This window comes from Toxotes jaculatrix, chromosome 1 (genome assembly GCF_017976425.1).
Source record: "Toxotes jaculatrix isolate fToxJac2 chromosome 1, fToxJac2.pri, whole genome shotgun sequence".
NCBI lineage: Eukaryota > Metazoa > Chordata > Actinopteri > Toxotidae > Toxotes > Toxotes jaculatrix.
The window spans coordinates 17,648,214-17,669,117 of NC_054394.1; the positions used below are offsets into that span (position 1 = coordinate 17,648,214).

The following is a 20,904-nucleotide window of genomic DNA, read 5'->3' on the forward strand; positions in this document are numbered from 1 at the left end:
TAACCCTCCGCCTGCGGTAGATGTGCTGAGGCTGGAGTAGCCACCATTTTGCATGTCTAGTGTGTTCCTCCCTCCATTGCTAATAGAGACGATTCCAGTCATTTTCTGGCATCACTACGGCTAGTAAGTATCTTCTAAGAATAATGGTTCGGCAGAAGTGTATGAAAATGTCTTTACGTGTGAGTAATCGCCAGTGTTTAGATTGTATCTACGTTGACAACTCTCACTGTGGCGCTGCATAGGAAGTCGCAGCCCTCAGTGCACCGGGGTTGTGCCTGTCAGCAGCTAATTTAGCTAGCATGGTTAGCTTACCCGTTTAGCTGTAGCCCGGCTAACTACCTGCTGTGCTAGGGATGTGAAGCTCCACAGCCGTTTATGTTGTGTGGTCCCCCACTAAGTCAAAATCATCGTGACAACTCGTAATGCCAAATTTGTGTTTTATATATTTCTAGGAAGCGAATACAAGTGTCATTTTCCCTTTTGGTTCATATAGTATTCGGATTAAGTTCTACAGAAACAAATGAGTGGTCAGGTAGCTAGCTAACGCCACTGAGGACTCGCTAGCTTGATAATCCAAATGCTTCAAGGAGGCCTGAACTGCATCATGTCCTGATCAATCGGCGATCAGATTCAGGTGTCATGCTCAGTTTGCAATGGCCTCTCGTTTCAATTCGATAATAATGCACAATGCTGTTGATGTAAACCTTCATTTAACAAATAATGTCAACCAAGGTGACGCTACTGCTGTACTGCCATCCAAATGTGTTGCCCTTTCTCTGAAAATACTGGTGCATATCAACGTTAGCTCGTTGTTAGCTGACTTTTGCTAGGTGTAATGTGCGTTAGCAAAGTAACATGTAAGCATTTCATGTCTGGCTCGAAGCCTCGTAATGATGTCAGACTTTCCTGATATTGGACAAATTGTGAACATTTCAGTCGTTAGCCACCGTTGCATGTGGATATCCGTTAAGCCCACGATAGGTAGCTTCGTGTTTTAAGGACGTTGACTCATTTTGGTACAGTTTTCTTAAGTTACCTCGTCAACACCTTCATTAAGAAAGTAGCATTAAGATGCACGTCTTTTAAGAATGCGTATATCTCATCCAAGGATCATCCATTGTCATGGGACAGTTCGTAGGTTAACGTTAAGGAAGTCAGCTCTAAGTAGGAAGTGAGCAAATAAATGTGACGAGTAGCGTTGGTGATTCCTGTACATCTGTCCGATCCCTTTTATTAGCTGTAGGTATTTCTAGAAGATTTGTGCCATTTCAAAATATGAACTACCTCTTCTGTACAATGATTGTTTGAAATGGTTCAGTTATGTCATAATACTTCCTTTAGCAGGTGCATCAAGTAAAGCCTTATTTACAGTGGGGGTTAGCAGTTATTGCAAAGTTGTTTTTCTTTTTTCATTATTTGGTACGTTTGCATTTGTACATCTTTTTGACTTTGCATTTCAATCTCCACATTGTCACTTCATGCTTCTTTCACAAACCTCTGAGGTATGTCAGTGTAACCCTCCACCTGTGGTAGATGGGCTTAGGCTGGAGTATCCACCATTTTGCATGTCCAGTGTGTTCCTAGCTAGCCAGTCACAGTGTATAGCAAGCATCGCCACTTGTCTTGGTGTCACATTTGACATTTAACATATGTCCTCATAGTAACTGCAGTCCCATAATGTCAGGAGTGGAGAAAGTACTATAGTTAGCATTAGTAGAGTTCGGTGCTTTGTAAACATTGGGACCTAACAAAGCCAAATAAAAAACTATTTGTATAGGTTAACCGAGCCAGCATCTTGGAAGCAAAAAGATGATGATGATGTTTAGGGTATGAAATCGTGTTTGCACACAGCCAGTTCTTCGTTAGACCTTCATTGGTTGTTGATTGGAGACCTGTTGTGCAACTGGAAAGCCTCTACAGGTTCAGCTATTAATCCACAGGTTTGCCAGATAGTTAGAATTTAGCTCAGTAATGGCTCTCTGCTGTCTCTGCTGATCACTGGGCTTTGAACATATACAAGTAATTTCACATACATTTAACGGTTTCTTCAACAGAGAACAGAGAATTTATATGTGGTATATGTGGTAGTTGACCTTAGGAGGACCATGGGGTGAGCAGTTTTGTACTCATGCGCTGTTTGCACATGTGTGTAACAATCTGGCACTTTCAGCCTGTGTCTGAACTCCACATAGATGTTTGATAAGAAGAAATTATTTATTAAAAATCAAAAACCATAAAAGTGGGGGGCTCTCTATTTGGGTGGTCCCAAATGTCAACATGTGAAACACTGCTCTTAATAGTTTGACTGTCAAATACATTTCATACCCTATATTAAGATGCATGACTCAACATTTGAATGTGCTTGAAGGAATCAGAGTATAAAGTATAGCTGACAGTATTTGATATATTTTTCACTCTTGCATGTTTGCTCTTCAGTGTTGTATGTTTATGCAGTATTGTCAGTTACTTGTAGCTATGCAGAGCTGATCACATAGAGCTGGTGAAATAAGAAGGAACAGAGTGGTCTGCTTTGATAGTATTTCAATTATAACATCAGGGTACATAGTTGAGCGCATAGAGAAAATAAAGAGACAAAGTGCAGGTTACAACAGGCTGCCAAATAGAGTAGGAAAATGCTTCTCCCCAGTGGTTGCTCTGTATATTTTTCATCTTGCAGCCGTCTGATGACTTTTTTTTTGTCTAGTTTAACCGTTCAGTTCTTTCCCAACAAAAGAAGGTAGCAGGTAATGTTACATCTGTGTTTTCAGTTCCTCACCATAGAGTCCTCCTGGCGTTCTGTAATCTAAGTAAAAACCATTTTTAACTGTTTTAAGCTCTTGATGCTTAAAGTATGATTTCTCAGGCTCGACAGGTTCACTGCTCCCTGTGGTAAAAGGGAGGTGTGGCATGCTTTTTGCTTGTTGCTGGTTGTCAGGCCCTGAAAGCTAATCTAAGCTGACTCTCCCAATCTCATGAGAGGAAAAGCTTGTTATGAACAATTCAGAATACATGCTAAGTACTCCTATATAGGAAAGATATGTTAACGATATTACATAATCCATCTAAAACCATCTGTAATAGCTCATTCTAATTTTTTGTCATGGCTTTTGTGAGTATAATTGTGTTTGTGTGATTTCTGATAAATTGTTTGTGATGGTTTTATGTTGCCAGCTAAGCTTCGTCTGATTACTGCTGTTTTGTTTGGTTTGACCAAATGACCCAAATTGTCACTGTCATCTTTGAGCCAGACATCCTCAGGTACTCTGAATTGTTTTGTCTGACACAATCTACACAGGCTGTAGTGACGTGCCTGTGTAGTCACCACCTCAATCAGTAATTTGGATATATAGCAGAACAGTTGCCTTTTTGTCTTTGTAGAAAGGCTGAATAAAGCTGACCTTGGTTATTGAACTCTACACTGTTGCTGCCCAACTATTGAATAAGCTCACAGCTCCCCCGTCCTATGGTGTTTTTGATCTATCTACAGAATGTGTAACCTCTCTTTCTGAGTTTTGTCTTTTAAACTATAGACACTTCCACTTCCCAGATAGAGTAATAGCAATTATGGATGATAAAAAATATGTTGTTTTGATTGTAGATGAATGTTCCGTTACACTGCAACTGCAAGAATGAGGAACTGTAATTTAATCTGCTCTCAGCAGAGGCTGGATTTACTTACTTCTTTAATGTGTACACATTTGATTACAAGCACAGCAAGAGACGGGGAGCCATGATTCATGGAGCCATGATTCATGGAGCCCAACACTAGGTCTATTCAGCTCAGGTAATTTAAATGGTGTTAAGGCAGACAGTAGATCTCTGGCTTTATTAAATTGTGGCCTTTCCTGACCACCCTCCCCATTCCTCTTTGATCACAGTGAATTCTTAGATTCTCTAGAAACCAGCACTTCATTCAACAAAGGATGTCCTCATTCTCTTTATATCTGGATCCTTATTTCCCTCAGTAGACTGGCATAGTTTCAAAGAATTTTATTTGATCTCGTCAGTGATAGTTAATGATAAGAAAAGGTAGGGAGTTTTTCCATTGGGCATTCAGGTAAAAAAATACTGCAACCTTCTCAGTATACGGGTTTGTAAGGAGGAATCAGAGGCAGCCAGGTTGGTCAAAAATAGATCTAAAGTTGATGCTAGGTTAAATTAAAGCTCATTCTTTACAGTCACCTTATTGCTCTGTAAATTTTCGAAGTTTGTGTCATGTGGGAACAGGAGCTGGAGTTGATTTTTCCATACAAGGCGCTGTGGCAATTAGCCAGCTCAAAACCTAGTAAGATTTTCACAAGTCTTATAGCAGGGGTCTCGTGACAACAATAGCATCAACATTTTTCTATGTATAACAGTTTAACAGAGCCACAAGACAAAGCTGTTTTTGGTGTTACACTGCATATAGGATCACCTGTTGTGAAAATCATAGGGGGAAACAAATCAGCAGGCATCTAATCTCCCCTTTGAAAGTTGTACCTCTGATGCTTAGCATGACAGCAATCCAAATGGAGCAATAAATGCTAACATAACTACAAAGAAATGCTAAAATATTTTATTTAGGCAGCCTGTTTCAGAATTCACAACACTCTTCACGCAACCTTTTCTGGGGTGTAGTAATTATCTAGGGAAGGTGGAATCCTCTACCTTACTTGGACAATAAAACCACAGACAGACTGTGACTTCTATCTTTTGATGGCTAGTCAGTTAAGGTTGTAAACATGCTTTTATAAAGAAGTTATCAGTGCAGTCTCACAATTATTTATGAGCAAAGTTGTGTATTAGCAGCACCATCCACTAGTTTACACATCATAAGATTTTTTTTAAAGGTCTCTGCTCTGTATACTCTGTTTCTGTCTACCAAACACCTACTTCAGCACTGGGTGCTTAGATGGAGAAAATGGATTTGCTCAACAAGTAATTACCAGCGTTTCTGTTGCTGTAGCAGCTTAATTATACACTGCATGTTACCAGATAAAAGGATTGCATGAGATGGGAGACAAAATGAACCCCTTTCTAAGAAGAGGGACCAACATTAATAACTTTCCAGTTTGGTTTGTTTTTTAAATTCCAAGATAATATCCACAATCTCTTTGCCTAAATTTCATTGGTAATTTAAAAAATCAAACTTGGAATATATTTTCTCAAATGAATGTATTTGTGTCAGATTGATTTATTTAGTGAGATTACAGCTTTTCTGTTTGAAACTCCTGAAATCAGCTCTAACAACCTGACAGATACTGTCTGGCTTATTAAAGAATTTGAATCAGCTTGCTCTCATAGTTCTTGCAGTAGTCACAGAGCATTTTGTGCCATGGTAATCATGGAAACGTCTAAGTTTAATGATACTGAATAAGCTGGTACAGAATGGAATGGCCCTGAAGAGATTTTGCAACAAATCCAAAGAGCCATTAAATGCAACTGTCTGCCTGATGAAAACAATTCCAATTTAAAAACAAAGTTTTGTTGTATAACCAAGTTTTAGTTCTGTCTTCTTGCTCATGAATTGCGCTCTATCACATCTTACTTTTCTCAATATTCATTTTGTTTGTTAAAACTTGTTAGACTGCTCGGATTATATGTTTCAGTTCTCACAAATGAACGCCCTGTCATGCTCCATTAAAGAGTTCATTCATCTTCAGTGAAAAATTTGTTTCTTATTAGTATTACAACAACCAGATGGGGCAGCTTTGACTCATCACCATGTATGTATGTGTGTAGCTTGTTTTGAAGATCAAAACAAGCACAGTAACTGTTGGATCTATCTATCTATCTTTTGAGAAATGGAATTTTTTTGGGTCTTAGTAAACATAAGAGAAGTTATTCTCACAACTAATCATGTACTTATAAATAATTAAACCTCTTCCTGTGGCTTTAAGCTTGTGCGCTCTCAGAAGCTTCTCTGCAAGGGAATGAAATTTCACCTGCCATTCTCATTTCCCTGTGCACTTTAATATTATTAAAGAAATGTAGGTCAATCATACCTTAGAAGGTCGTCTCTTGACCCCAAAACACAACTTCTTTTCCTCCCATGTTCCTTAGTGCCATCTTTTTAGTTTCAGTTAGTACATCTATGTGTGCACAAGAAACCTGGGTGCGGGGGGTAATCCCTGACATGTTTGAGGTGTGCAAGTGATATTAAATACTTTATCGTGAAGAGTTTTATTTTTCCTCCAGTTTTTGTCATTACAACTGGAGCTTTTCTGCTTTGCTTTGCTTTGGTTTGGTCTAGTCTCGTTCCAACCCTGAGGCAATAGGTGCCGACCTTTTTCTTTTCTTCATGTTTTTCAGAGAATGCCAGCTCCGATCAGACTGCGGGAGCTGATCCGGACTATCCGGACAGCACGGACCCAGGCAGAGGAGCGTGAGATGATCCAGAAAGAGTGTGCAGCCATCCGCTCGTCCTTTAGAGAGGAAGACAACACATACCGTTGCAGAAATGTGGCAAAGCTACTTTATATGCACATGTTGGGCTACCCGGCACACTTTGGGCAGGTATGTTTGGTCGTGGTGGGAAGATGACTTGGAGGGCAAAATGTTTAGGAAAAGCTGTTTAGATTTCCAGTGATATTATTGTTGCAAGGCTCAGACCCATGTATTGTGTTGTGACATGATGACATGTTTTCCAGCTGGAGTGCCTGAAGCTCATTGCGTCCCAGAAGTTCACTGACAAACGGATAGGTTATTTGGGAGCTATGCTGCTGCTGGATGAGAGGCAGGACGTCCACCTACTAATGACAAATTGCATTAAGAAGTAAGTGTAGGCAAGAGCCTGGGTTAATATATTTAATATTCTTCTTTAAGGATGTTTCTTGTTTGAAGTTGACAGGTACATTGATTTGTTCTTCATTAAAGTTGAAATTTATGACTTTTGCTTTAAGTGTCAGTCAGTGGTGATTTGGGCACAACCCCAAAATCTATCTTACCTGCTGCTGAAACTTTATCATAACCTTTTTTATTCACAATCTTTTTTTTTTTTTTTTTTTTTTTTTTACCTTTAATCTACTTTAACTTATTTTCTATCAAACTCCCCCTCTCCATAGAGTCCTTCATATATCCCTGTATATCTTAGTATTGTTATCAAAGTTGTTCCTTGTATGTATTCTTGTCTGTTTCCTTGGCTTATTCACCCTCTCTTCTTCCACACCAGTGACTTGAATCACAGCACACAATATGTGCAGGGCCTGGCCTTGTGCACTTTGGGCTGCATGGGTTCCTCAGAAATGTGTCGTGACCTGGCAGGGGAGGTAGAGAAGCTGCTCAAAACATCAAACTCCTACTTGAGGAAAAAAGTAAGCCTCATTGTTGTCATGTATATATGGGTACTTGAAGGATCTAAAATCTGTTGTTGACCATTGAAAAAACTGTGGTTGAATGAAAATGTAGAGGTGTATACAGTTACACTTATCTCTCAGAACTGAAATATTGTGTCAAAGGTTGGAGCCTCTTCTCCATTGATTGTCATATATGTAAATATTTGTTGACAGGCGGCGTTGTGTGCAGTTCATGTCATCAGGAAGGTTCCAGAACTTATGGAAATGTTCCTTCCAGCCACAAAAAACCTGCTGAGCGAGAAGAATCATGGTAAGTGTAAACGGTTTGTCAGAGTGCAGTTGCTGGCTCCTGGGGAAATGTGCTCGTCCTACACAAGTGCAGACTTCGTCCTATTTCCTGCCACTCACAGTGCTTTGCTCAGAACAGCTGGACAGCTCATGTCCTTTTTGTGATGTCCTTCGCAGAGGAGAGTGAAATTAATGAGTCTGTCATAAACCCTGGAGCTTGTGTTTCCCCCACAAAGGGCTGATGTGCTACAGGAAAAGTTTTTTCTTTAATAACGGTGCCAAAATAACTCGAAATATCTTCTTTGACATTGTGCGGTGATGCAATAGTGATTGCTTCAGATGAGACAATTTGAAAATGCATTCATTTGGATGCTATTTTTATAGATCATTACTGTCTGTTCTGTAGTGCAATTCACTGAATAATGTATAAATGGAAGATGATGTGACATGGCCACAAGATAGACAAATTAGCACTAGGCATTGTCTGGAATTTCTCTGTGGACTATGCGTTTACTTTCATTGAAACACCCAGAATTCTCATTGATGTAAACAAGTTCATTCATCGATTAAAATCAACTAAATTATTGATTCATGTAGAACGTAAACTTTCAATTTATTATTATTTTTTTTAAAAATATGACATATTTTGTGTTGTGTTGCTTCAGCCACCATTGTCTTACACTGCTGTCATTCAGATGATGAGTTTTCAACCTTACAACATCCAGATCAGCTCACTAGAAAATGATTAGCCAGTGTGATTATCTTACAGATTAATGATGCTGTCACTTGATGCCCTCTGTGGTTAATCATTTGTATGCTAATATCTCATATTTTTTGACATCTGACTGGTACCACGATCTACAAGCCTACATATTGGTAAATGTCTTGTAATGTACGTAAATCATATAACAACATGGCAGATATTTAGCACTGCGTGGTAGTAACACAGTAAAAAAAAAAAAAAAAAGCAATCTCTTTTGGCAAAACAGTTGAACCTAGTTCAGCTTTTGCCACAGTTAACCTCGCAATCGTCCATACAGAGGATACAATAACTGTCAACATGATAACTTCGGATTTGTGAAATCTGTGGGCAGTGATTTGGCTGTGATAAGCCTTCAAACTCATGGAGTGTCTATAACAGTAGTGCACACTAACATAGTCTCGTGTGTTTTGTTTTGTTTTGTTTTGTTTAACACGTCTGAATTTCCAGGTAACAAGTGGGTGATGTAGAAAACAAAATCAGACAAACTCTTGTCAACGTATTCATTCAAAACTTGTAACTTTTACTGTCTGTATTCCCCCAGGTGTTCTTCATACATCGGTTGTCCTCCTCACTGAAATGTGTGAAAGAAGTCCTGACATGCTGGCCCACTTCAGAAAGGTACAAACGGATCTTCTTCTGCAAATGGCCTTAAAGAAATTACTTATGCATTTGTCTTAAGCTCATGTCACATTTCATTCTCCCTTTGCGTACACATTTCTTTTTGATATAGCTAAGCTAGTCAAACATGTTAAGCATTTTGAGGTTTGGATTGCACTACAAGCTTCCTCTGCTTTCAAAATATGTCTCAATCTTTTATCTCCTACCACTGTCTTTTCCTCTTGTATTTCAACTGCTGCTGTACCTCTCCTTCTCTAGGTGTAACAAAACTGCCAGAAGCACCACTCCTCATGCTCATGATCTAAACATTATTTTGAGCTCTCTGAAAGTGAATGATTTCCAGTTTCCCCTCCCTAACATCTACCTCATATTTTTTCTGTCATTTGTCTTTGTTACAATTCCTGCATTGTGTTAGAATGAGAAGGTAAGAGTACATTCTGATCTCATAGCTGGTGCATGCTGTAAATAGTAATCACTCCTCACAGTCACCTCAGACGTAACCAGATTTGTGTTGAGTAATGTCATGTTGTGTTTTACAATTTTGATTTCTTCAACTTTCACAGTGATCATTACTATGTCAGTGCTTTGAATATTATCAATGAGTATTTGGTCCATTTGTCAGATACATTTTTCACTATTGTTTTGAGTGTCATTATTTTCCTAATATGCAACTCATTCAGTCACTGTCTATTAAAAAGCAGTTGGGTGGGTGTGTTTTCACATGATTGCCACAGGCTTTGTCACCAAGAGCAGATGATTTTCACTGTGTCTGTGTCACTGTAAGGGGGTAGCTTTGTGTAATGTCAGTAACTGTCATAGGTCTGTATAATTGTGGATAGGTGTTTTTCCTGTTTTGAGCAAGAGTTAAAAGTTTGGCAAACATAGTACCAGGATGTCCAAGGTTTAGATTTTTTTTTTTTTTTTTCTTTTAAACTCTCTGGCATTTTACCGGCATACTTACAGCAGAGTAGAAAACTTTAAGCTCTGCACCCTCTGTAAAGTGATCTGGTTTGGATCATGTTTAGTCAAGTGTGTCAAAAAGACCAGAAGCTGGCTGAAACAAAAGTAAAGGTGAAAAAACAGGCCTTCTGACTGCTCCAGACCTGTTTAATCTACAGGCTGTATCTTGTTAGTGAGTAGTCAGAATTCCATCTAAGAATTTCCAAGAACTTGGCTAGCAGTTTCCCCACTGTCGACCTTTCCGTTGTTTAGGCTGAACACATCATAGACCTCAAAGATCTCTGTGCTGGGTGCAAAGAGATGATAAAGATGCCCAATCATCTAATTTAATTCTAGATACAAGCTGTTCAGCAGTATATTGGAGTGCTCTATTAAGGTTACGTTTTGATAGCCTGTTTTGGAAGGCACTGACAGAATGACATAGATTAGAAAGTTCTTGTGATGAGAAGTTTCCTGTGCTAATATAATACATTTTTGGCACTAAATTAATTTCTTATCTTGAGTACACATCAATTTATTTAGCCATGTTCATAAGTAACACAAATGTGTTTGCACATTTTCCTTTCTCTCAAAGCCAAATGTTCTAACTTAATATTTTTTTTTTTTTTTACAATCAAGGTTTTGATTTTACAACCTCAAAAATTTTGCCAATGAAAATTGAGACATTTTTAGCTGTAAAAGTTAATGAAGAACAATGTTGCACAAATGTTGATGAGGAAAAGTAGAAACTGTGTGAGATCCACGCAAATATTGTGACACCCCTTCCTTTGTCTTCTGTTGTTGATCTTTTTGTAGCTGGTTCCACAGTTGGTGAGAATCCTGAAGAACCTAATCATGTCTGGATACTCTCCTGAGCATGATGTGTCAGGCATAAGCGACCCTTTCCTGCAGGTACATCTCCCTCTTTCTTGATGCAGATGCTCTTGTACTTTAAGTGGAGATTTCGGACTGTTTGGACCGTTTCTTTCTTTCCGTAGGTGCGGATATTGAGACTACTGCGAATTTTAGGCAAGAGTGATGACGACTCCAGTGAAGCAATGAACGACATTCTTGCACAGGTTAGAATTCAACTTTGTCATCGCCTTCACTGAAAAGCTTGTGGATGAAGTGTTATTCTGACAAATGAATGGTGTATATACTTGCAGGTTGCAACAAACACAGAGACAAGTAAAAACGTAGGCAATGCAATCCTGTATGAGACTGTACTCACAATAATGGATATCAAGTCTGAAAGTGGACTGAGGGTGAGTTAATTTAATTTAAAGGAAAACTTGATGTGAGCTTTTTTTTAAATCTATTTTTTTCCCTGCCTAAATGCCTTTCCTCTTACAGGTCTTGGCCATTAACATACTAGGTCGCTTCCTTCTTAACAATGACAAAAACATAAGGTAATTAATTCACCTGCAGTCATTGACCTTGCAAAGATTAAGTCTTCCAAAATGTTATTTTGAATCCCTGTTTACATTTTAAATTTAACTCTCTATTCCAGATACGTGGCATTGACATCCCTACTAAAAACAGTACAGACAGACCATAATGCAGTGCAGAGGCATCGGAGCACCATTGTGGATTGTTTAAAAGACCTGGACGTGTCCATCAAGAGGTGATTCACAATGTTACAGTACACGTGTGGCTTTAATTAGAATTTTACATTTCTTATTATTCAGCCTTGTTGTGTCTGACCTTGGTTTATTTTTCATTGCTGTGCAGACGTGCGATGGAACTGAGCTTCGCCCTGGTGAACGGCAACAATATTCGAGGCATGATGAAGGAGCTGCTCTACTTCCTGGACTCCTGTGACCCGGAATTCAAAGCAGACTGTGCATCAGGAGTCTTTCTAGCTGCAGAGAAGTATGGCACTGACACACAGACAGCACTACACATTATAGTTGTACTCAGCTGCTTTGGTTGTAAGAGACATTTTTAGCTTTTTATTTTCCTTCTTAGTACTTACAGCACAGAGGTCCAGGTTGAGATAACCTGTTAGAAGTAACTATCTGCATGAATTAGACACAAGTAGACTAAATGTCATGTCTGGAAAGAGGGAATACAATTCACCTGTTTTACACAATACAGAATGAAACGTAGGCTGACATGCATCAAGCTCAGGGTTTGCGGTACCACAGTGGACAGGAGATGGCTTATGCTGAAATGCTGTGTGATGATAAAATGAGTGATCCATCGTCTGACAGACTATGTTGAAACAATTTCTTTTCTGACAGCATTTGTCTCCTGGCCGAGTTCAGATGATTTTACATGTTGATTCTTCTTCTTCAGTCCTTTTTCAGGAAGTGATCTGTGTATTCTTTGTGTTACAGGTATGCCCCTTCCAAAAGATGGCACATAGACACCATTATGAGAGTCTTGACAACAGTATGTATATTACAGAAACATTGCAGTACCTCTAATGTCTTTCATTTCAGTTTGATTCTCAGTGTTCATAATGATGCAAGTGTGAGTACCACAAATGGTCTCACTGTATCTGGTAACAGACCTCTGCAGCCAACCCTGCTTTCGTTTTACTGCAAATCTATAAATAAATATTTAAGATTCACTTTCATTTCTCACTGACATCTCTGCTCATCCTTACAGGCAGGAAGCTATGTGCGAGATGATTCCGTTCCCAACCTCATCCAGCTCATCACTAACAGTGTGGAGATGCATGCCTACACAGTACAGAGACTCTACAAAGCGCTGCTTGATGACATCTCACAGGTCAGAGCAGTTCTGGTTTTGGTCATGACTTGGGACATGTCCGTCTTTGAAGCATACAGTTGATTGTGTAATGGACTGTTTTGTGTTCCCAGCTAGCTTAAGAGTGCATCAGACTCTGACTTGTGTTTCCCTGTGTTTCTGTAGCAACCTCTAGTGCAGGTGGCGTCCTGGTGCATAGGAGAGTACGGGGACCTGCTAGTGTCTGGACAGTGTGAGGAGGAGGAGCCCATCCAGGTACACCTGGAAGAATCCAAGCCAGTCACCACACACACACACTCAGAAATTAAAGACAAACCTAGAACCTGAGAGAAACTCTAGGTCATCAGATGTTGCGTTTTTCTTCTTTTCCTTTTGAACTAAGGTGACTGAGGATGAAGTTCTGGATGTGCTGGAAGGCCTCCTGGTGTCCAACTTGTCCACACCTGTGACCCGGGGTTATTCCCTTACTGCCATCATGAAGCTGTCTACTCGCTTCAGCAGTGTTAAGTGAGTAGTGGCCTTTTTACATCTATGTTTTACTTGACAAAGTAAATGTTTTAAGTGACAAAGTTCATCAGTCGTAACAAATGCTATGTTTCCCCCCCTTTGCTAACCTGTAACATTTAACATTTTTCCTTTAGCCGAATCAAGAAGGTGGTTTCCATATATGGCAGTAGCATCGATGTGGAGCTTCAGCAGAGAGCTGTGGAGTACAACGCGCTTTTCAAGAAATACGACCACATGAGGTGAAACCGCGTTACTTTCTACCAGAAATTGCTATCACATCCATCACAGCCACATTGTGCCAGTTAGTAGATTTGGGAACATTCTCACATAGTTGAGTTTGGTCCATCTTTTGTCTCCCTTCTTACACCTTGCTTGTTCCTTGACCACAGGCCAGCTCTCCTCGAGCGAATGCCCATTATGGAGAAAACTGCTACTAATGGCCCCACAGAGATTGTACAGACAAATGGGGAGGCAGAGCCCTCTGCTGTGGAACTAAAGCATCCACCACCTGTCACCCAGCCAGCCAACCAGGTGAGGACGGGTTTAATTACTTTATGTTAATTACTGGAGTGGAGCTTGCCTATAAAACACTCAGCACTCCTGAAATAATATAAAACACTGACATGTGAAGAATTTAAACATGCAAACCTTGAACTGAAAAGCAGTTAGCAGAATACTTTTTCACACCATGACATCTAAAATCCAAAAGTGGACTAGATTAAGTTGTCTTGGACAATATAGAATTATTTTTAATAGTTGATACCTAGCTCAGGAATTTAAGCATACTGATAATAATTCTTTCTTTAAAATGTTTATGGTATTATAAATAATTAATAAATCATTAATAGTGTACACATAGAAATATGCATGTATTTCATCATGTTTACGCGTTGCTTTTGTCCCCAGGCTAATGATTTATTAGACTTGCTTGGTGGCAATGATGTGGTGCCGGTAATCCAGACCACGATGCCCACCAAGCCAGCCTCATCTGGAGGAGAGCTGCTTGATCTGCTGGGTGACCTCTCGCTAAGTGGTAGGATGCTTTATTTAAACCTCTCTATTACCCTGTTTAAAGCAAAGCAAGGACCTGGTATAAACCTTTGTTTGCCCCCAGTGTGAAGGCAGTGTCCAACTTGTATCTGCTGACACATGGAAACAGTTCATTGTATGTATTTTTTAACCGATCTATTCCCTCTTAAACCCTGGTGTGTTGCTTTCCCCTTCCCAGGAGGTCCAGCCCCTGCTCCTGCTCCCTCTGTGCCCACTTCCCAACCCTCTTTCCTCTTGGATGGCCTCTCCTCCCAGCCCCTGTTTAATGACATTGCAGCTGCAGGTGAGAGTCTGTCGCTCTCCTTGACCATCCGCTGCCAAATAAACAATAGTTTGTGGAATTGTTCTCATGTATTAAAGCACTTGATCATATTGTTTTTCTTTTCTTGGATTACCCAGACACATCCAGTGAAATGTTAGTTACCACATATCTAAATCGGTTGTTGGTCTGCTCCTCTGAAATCTCCATAAAGGTATTCCTCCGATGACGGCATACAACAAGAATGGTCTGAAAATAGACTTCACATTTGAGAGAGCTAACCCCAATCCAAACATCGCAGTCATCACCATCCATGCTTCCAACTCAACAGAGGCAGATATGACAGACTTTGTTTTTCAGGCTGCAGTACCAAAGGTAAGCAGACGCAGTAAGATACTGATATTAAGAGGCTGAATTGCAATATATTCTGTTATATAATGATATAATGTGAATGGCCTCCAGTTTTCTACTGGTTTTACATGACAAGTTTAATAACATACAATGACACCAATGTGTAAATAATGTATACAGAACCTACATGAATACTGAAAACATTCACCTGAAAACACCGCACACCTGTGCGCCAGTTCCTTTTTTTTTTTTTTGTTTATATATTTATTTTACAGAAATCTACTGCTTTAATAAGATGCCATCACTTTGGTCTCATGTTTGTTATCCCTGTTATTTTCAAAGTTAGACTTAAAACCATAGGCTATTTTATTGGGAAATGTTATTGAGACCACAAGTCTTCTTGGCCTGACAAGTAGTCTAAAATGTTTATAACAAAACAGGAAAGGAAGGAGTGAAAGATTCAAAAATAAGCTTGTTTACATGTTTTAAGAAAATACCTCTCTGTTAACTTTCAGTAAGGTGTTACAGGCCGTCAGTATTGACCAAGCAGCCCAAACATACTGCTTACCTGACAGCATTACACATCCCACCATTGCCAAGAGTGCCATTCTGAATCTGTGTTTGGCTAGACAGAAAGACGAGCCTTATGTGTCATGGAGGTCTGGCTGCCTTGATGGATTAGACAACAAAATGACTGAGGCGTGTCATTTATTTGCCTGTATCAACTGTTTTGCAATCACCTTATCTGATCAATAAATTTGAACAGTTCAATTGAGTAATTTGAGCTGAACATCTGTGGCCAGTGCCCAATCAATAAGAACATCTCTGTTTTATACTGCTGTAATGACCCAATCTCTCCATTCTTATCATTTAATTTTCATCTGACATACTGTCCACTACCTGTTTTTTCAGACATTCCAGCTGCAGCTCCTTTCCCCTAGCAGCAATGTTGTCCCAGCACTCAACCAGGGAACTGTCACACAGGTCATCAGAGTCCTCAACCCACAGAAGGTGAGTTTCTTCTTCACAAATTGTGTCTGATCAGTTTTTTTTTTTGTCCTTTGAAGCACAAAGGACAAAAAGACCTGTGCAGCCTTAAATGATTTGCAAGAATTTCTTCTTTTTATAAACCCGATCATCCTCACAAAATTTCAGCAACAGCTACGAATGAGGATCAAGCTGACGTACACCCACAAAGGCTCGCCTGTGCAAGACCTGGCTGAGGTTAATAACTTCCCCCCTCAGTCCTGGCAGTGATGAGCTGCTTCTGTTGCTCTTAAAAGCCCCCCCCCCCCCACCAAGGGAACTATGAAAACGATTTTCCTTTCACCTCCCTCCTTTCTTCCAACGGATCCCCCTGTGACGTCACTGCAGACCGCTGCCCTTGAGTTGCATGGGAAGCAGCAGAGCATCTAACACAGGAGAAAAATACAGATGTTACGACGACCCTATTGACTATTGACATCACCAGAATAATTGGGAAAACATATCAATCAATGAACTTTCTCTTTTCTTTCTTAATTGGTTTCCATGATCTCTTTGCTTATTAGTACTATTTTTCACATACACCCTCCACCCAGCACCATTACCACCCACAAAAGCACATATGCACACCATTCACTGTGGTACGCTTTACCACTCAAATCACTGTAGAGAAAACGTGTTGCTCATTACGAGCACTGCAGTAACCATAGTTTTATTTTAAATTATAATTAAACTAAAATGCTGTTGAAAAACTTTGGTCCATGGATATTCATGATTGGCTTTGCATTCAGACTTTTTGTATGAACCTTCGGTCCTATGATGGCAGCAGTAAAAGCTTTGAAAGGTCTATTTAGTGTATTCACAAGCTTCTTGGATAACCCCTTTTTTGACCCTCCATATCATGAATGATATAACTTGTCAGAGAGTTGTATTCATTTTGAATTACATTAATTTGCTTAAAGCATGTTTGAACATTGTTAGGATCACAATCACACCTTGACTCAAGCTTGGAGGGAATTTCCGGTTCTGGTAGTAGATCTCTTTATCCTATGTTTCTATAGGAAGTAGTCTACATTTGTTTTGTCACAATGATAAGAGCATGAACAGATCCAGCATGCCCAGTTTGATCACCTGTGGGCAGCTTCAGAGAACGTGCTCAGACTTTCCCACACAGGTCTCCTGAAGTCATCTCATCTGTAGCTTTAGTTTTAGATGTGTATATTAAATTCAACGGTTAATTGCTTTGCATAGTCTGAGGATGTTCATTCATTAGGATGGATATAATCCAAGCCTGACATCGATCTGAAGACAAGTTGATTGCATTTGTGTTGGGGATCTATGTTTAAACCTTTCTTGCATCTGTGTCCTCACAGTCTAGCTCGCAATTTAGATACATCTCGGATTTGTTTAACCTGGTTGAACTTAGTCACCATGCACATACATGTAAATGAAGCTTGTTATGAATGTAGTTACATGCACTGAATGCTTTTTTTTTTTTTTCCCTCAAGTCTTCTTTTTCATGGCTGTCTTCTGTGATGGGGACACTCATCTTATTGGCACTATTTTTGTGAAACTGTTTTATTTCTGCAGTAATTTGACTTAATTATTTATGCCTGATATCAAAGTGATGTGCCTTTCTGACTTAGCTAGATAAAAGCCCCTGAACTATTGAGTTCTGTATGAGCTTTGTTTTGTAAGTCTGCTTGTGTGCTGATCGTGTTTTCAATCTGAGAGAAGTGGTTCTGATGGATTTGAACTGGTATATCACTTCATTCAATAAGTTTTTGCTTTTTTCAATTCTATATCTCATAATGAATTAATTGTAGTTACCCACTAATACTGACCTACCCGGATGTCTTCAGAAATGTCATTTTTGTCTTAGTCTTGACAAAAACTTAAGGAATACCTACACAATCCTGACCATTTTCCCCTATACTGTGTGGCAGACTGTCCATTAAAAATGCCTGTTGGAGTCCTAAAAACAAAGCAAATCTCAAAGACTGTGGCAGCTAATAGATGTAAACTTTTCATAAGCTGGCATCAAGGTTTAAAAGTGTTTTAAAAAAAAAAAAAAAAAAAAGTATAAATGTTCTACTGAAGTGAAATGTCATTAAGATTTCCCTCCCGTCAACAAACTTTGAAGTGTGAGTTCGGATCACCTGGAGAGGTAGAATAGAATAGAATAGAATGCCTTTTATTGTATAGGTACTGGGACAGGTTGTTCTGTGGTGACTGTTCGTATGATTTCTGGGCTCTCATCGTCTCCAAATCAGAATTCTGACCATGCTGTCGGGGACAGTAACCTTATTACCTCACAATGTTCTCTCTTTCTGTTAACTTTCAGTGGCAGTAGATTGACAGCTTTGTTTAGTCATGAATTTGCAATCAAGAGGAGCATCTACATGTGAGAAACTAATGGTAGTTTGTACATCTCATTACCTAACGAGCTTAGCAGCCCTACGATGCTGTGTTGAGATCCTCAGATGTTCAATCAGGCTGTATACTTCTTTTCACTATGCTTCACACTATCTTCTAACTTCTGTGACCAAATCAGAGAGACTATTAGCTTTGGAAATATTTTTGAGCTATGATATGTGTATATGGAGAAAATTATTTCAGTTTAACTTTTTTTTCTGTTGTTGACAAATGCTATATTGGCTTTTTTTCTGTACATATTGAGGGCTTTTACAATTTTGTCTCTTGTACTATCTTTCATCCTTTTTTTAGATACCATTTTCTAAAAAAAAATTCCAATTATTCACAATGTATATTGTCTAAATAGAGCTAGTCAGCATTAGTCTATTAAGACTTCCCTGTATCATCACTCATTCACTGTAAAAGATATATGATCTGCTGCCTGTACATTGTATATAGTTGTAAAACAAACTAAAGCTGATCAAATTAAATAAAACCCACATGAAGACTTAAAAGATTAGCTAGGAAGAATAATTGTATGCATATATGTACAAAACAGAATCTTAAAAGGGTGCAATTGAGCTGCATTTGATTTACTATTCTTCATCAGATGTGTCATCGTTACTTCTTGTACAAAGATAGTTGGTTAGTCCTTAGACTACTTGATGGGGTTCCTTTTGGACGTTGAGATAAGGGTTGAGTCTGTCTTTACAGATGCTGTCTCAATGACGTACTGTACTACTGAGAAACCTAAGCACAGTGCTGCACAGCGGCAGAAGTGGCACCTTACTTCATCTGCTTCCCTGCCCCGCAAACACCTCATGTATCTATGCCCTCCTTTGAAGAGGAACAGGCTTCTTGCTAAGATATAACTCTTCCCTCTGGCCTTATGTGTGGTTTAGTGTTCTACGCTCTGGACAGTTCACATCACTTAAACCTTCTACCTACAAACAGATCTGTGAAATGATGCCCCTTGGTTTTTGGCGTGTTTGCTCTCATTGGTTGCCTGGTTATCTTTTTGTCTGCCATGTAGCACCTTCCTAAAAGCGTCATGTCTCAACCAAGCAAGGCCATTACTAGTGCCACACAAGGAGGGTTTTAACAATACTGATATATATTGTTTCCCTTTATGGCCAGTAGGTTTAAGTTGGAATAGAGTTTTATCAGGACAAGAGCTGATTCATTTTTCTTTTGTGTGTGTGTGTGTGTGTGTGTCCAAAGTGGATCCAGAAATGTATGTTGGAGCAGCAGCACCCTTCCCTGGGTCTGAGCTGTATAGGGCTTTCTTTTGGCTTCCTTTCTTTCCTTTCGTCCCTGATCGCTGGGGTTATTTGCCTCTGCATGGCACATCTTTCAGCTTCTCTTTACAGTCTCTAATATGAAAGGTGGGGCTGCAACCCATCATGTCAGATTAATCTGAGCCCTCACTATTTTGGCAGGAAATGAGGGAAGAAGGCAGTGGATCAGTTCTTTTTCACTTAAGATCTTTTTGATTTTGTGTTTTTCGGAGCACTGTTTTTACCATCCCCAAAACAAACCTGGGACAAGCCTGTGCCACAAGCTAATAACCACAAGGGGGAGCTGTGCAAAACGGAAGGCTGACGGGATGGGAAAGGAAGTTTCATGCATCTATTCCTGAATGTTTATGTTGGTGTTGTTTGTATTGTCTTATTCAACCAGTATGTACCCTTGTTAATCACATCCGATCAGTTCTTTCAATGATACCGTAATCCATGCAGTTTTATATGTACAAATGGAAATGAACCCAACATAAGTGCTTTGGACAGTGTAACTTAAATGGACGAAAAGAGACGGAAACAAATACCTATCAGCGGTGTGATCAGCGTTTGAAGTTATATTACTCTGTGTGTGTGTGTGTGTGTGTGTGAGAGAGAGAGAGAGAGAGAGAGAGAGAGAGAGAGAGTGCGAATGAGAGAGAGAGAAATAACCATGTCTGAGAGACGGTGTGTGACATGTCTTTTATCTAGATAGGACATGATTTTTTTTTGGCTGCAATTTCAACTTTCAGCTTCTGAGCTGCATGTGGAAAAAAAAATAACAGTGTAAATAATGTCATTTCTACTCTTGACCTGAGATTCTTTTTGAAATGCAAGAAAAGTTCAAATTATAAAATCTGTCACACCACCTTCATGGGTCAGGACTAACATGTACAGTAGGAAGTTGTTGAGATAGTGCTCACAGTACTGTTAATGTTTTTAAGAGGCTGCTGAAAGCGCACGTCCATCGTTTGGATTAATTGGATAATTGATTTTTGTGTTTTTATTTGTTGGGGGTGAATTCAGTGTGTAAAGGGCTTGGGAGAACATCTGGAGTATCACCATGTTCACTTTTCTTGTTTAATCAAATAAAAATGCATCCATTGTATTTTGAAAACAAAATCTGTTTGTAACCCCCCAGGCCTGTCCTGACTGTAAAACAATATGGTATCTGATTAGTTGGGGCGGGGGAGGGGGAAGGTGGAGGCATGAGGTTCACTTTTTCCAGTCAAGTTTGACATGATGAACTGAACCCCAGTTCCATGGCTTCAAGGTGAGTGTGAATGTTAGACTGAAAGTATGAAATGATGATTACAGATGAAAAGTTGTAAACTATTAAATGGGATATTTTCAATTTATGCTGTGTATTCTTGTCTTTGGGTTGGAGAAAATGATCAAGCGAATAAAGATTCAAATAAAAATCTAGTTCAACTCTGGTAGTTGGTTTTCTTGGTTTGGTGGTAT

At 39.4% G+C, this 20,904-nt stretch overlaps 1 protein-coding gene across 2 annotated transcripts; it reads left to right on the forward strand.

Annotated features, from left to right (window-relative positions):
* The first annotated feature begins 19 nt into the window (after nt 1-19).
* Nucleotides 20-20,865, forward strand: ap1g1 (adaptor related protein complex 1 subunit gamma 1). 2 transcript variants are annotated; one of them, XM_041061525.1, is made up of 24 exons: nt 20-123; nt 6,292-6,495; nt 6,630-6,754; nt 7,151-7,292; nt 7,488-7,584; nt 8,867-8,943; nt 9,359-9,367; nt 10,699-10,794; nt 10,881-10,961; nt 11,049-11,147; nt 11,236-11,291; nt 11,393-11,506; nt 11,614-11,754; nt 12,222-12,276; nt 12,496-12,618; nt 12,763-12,852; nt 12,980-13,104; nt 13,239-13,343; nt 13,494-13,635; nt 14,011-14,137; nt 14,333-14,437; nt 14,628-14,788; nt 15,677-15,775; nt 15,920-20,865. In XM_041061525.1, exons 2-24 carry the CDS (start codon nt 6,295-6,297, stop codon nt 16,019-16,021), a joined length of 2,472 nt encoding a protein of 823 aa, XP_040917459.1. In that variant the 5' UTR covers nt 20-123; nt 6,292-6,294; the 3' UTR covers nt 16,022-20,865. The 2 variants fall into 2 exon arrangements, with proteins under 2 accessions (XP_040917459.1, XP_040917531.1); XM_041061597.1 differs by lacking the exon at nt 9,359-9,367.
* The last annotated feature ends 39 nt before the right edge of the window (nt 20,866-20,904 follow it).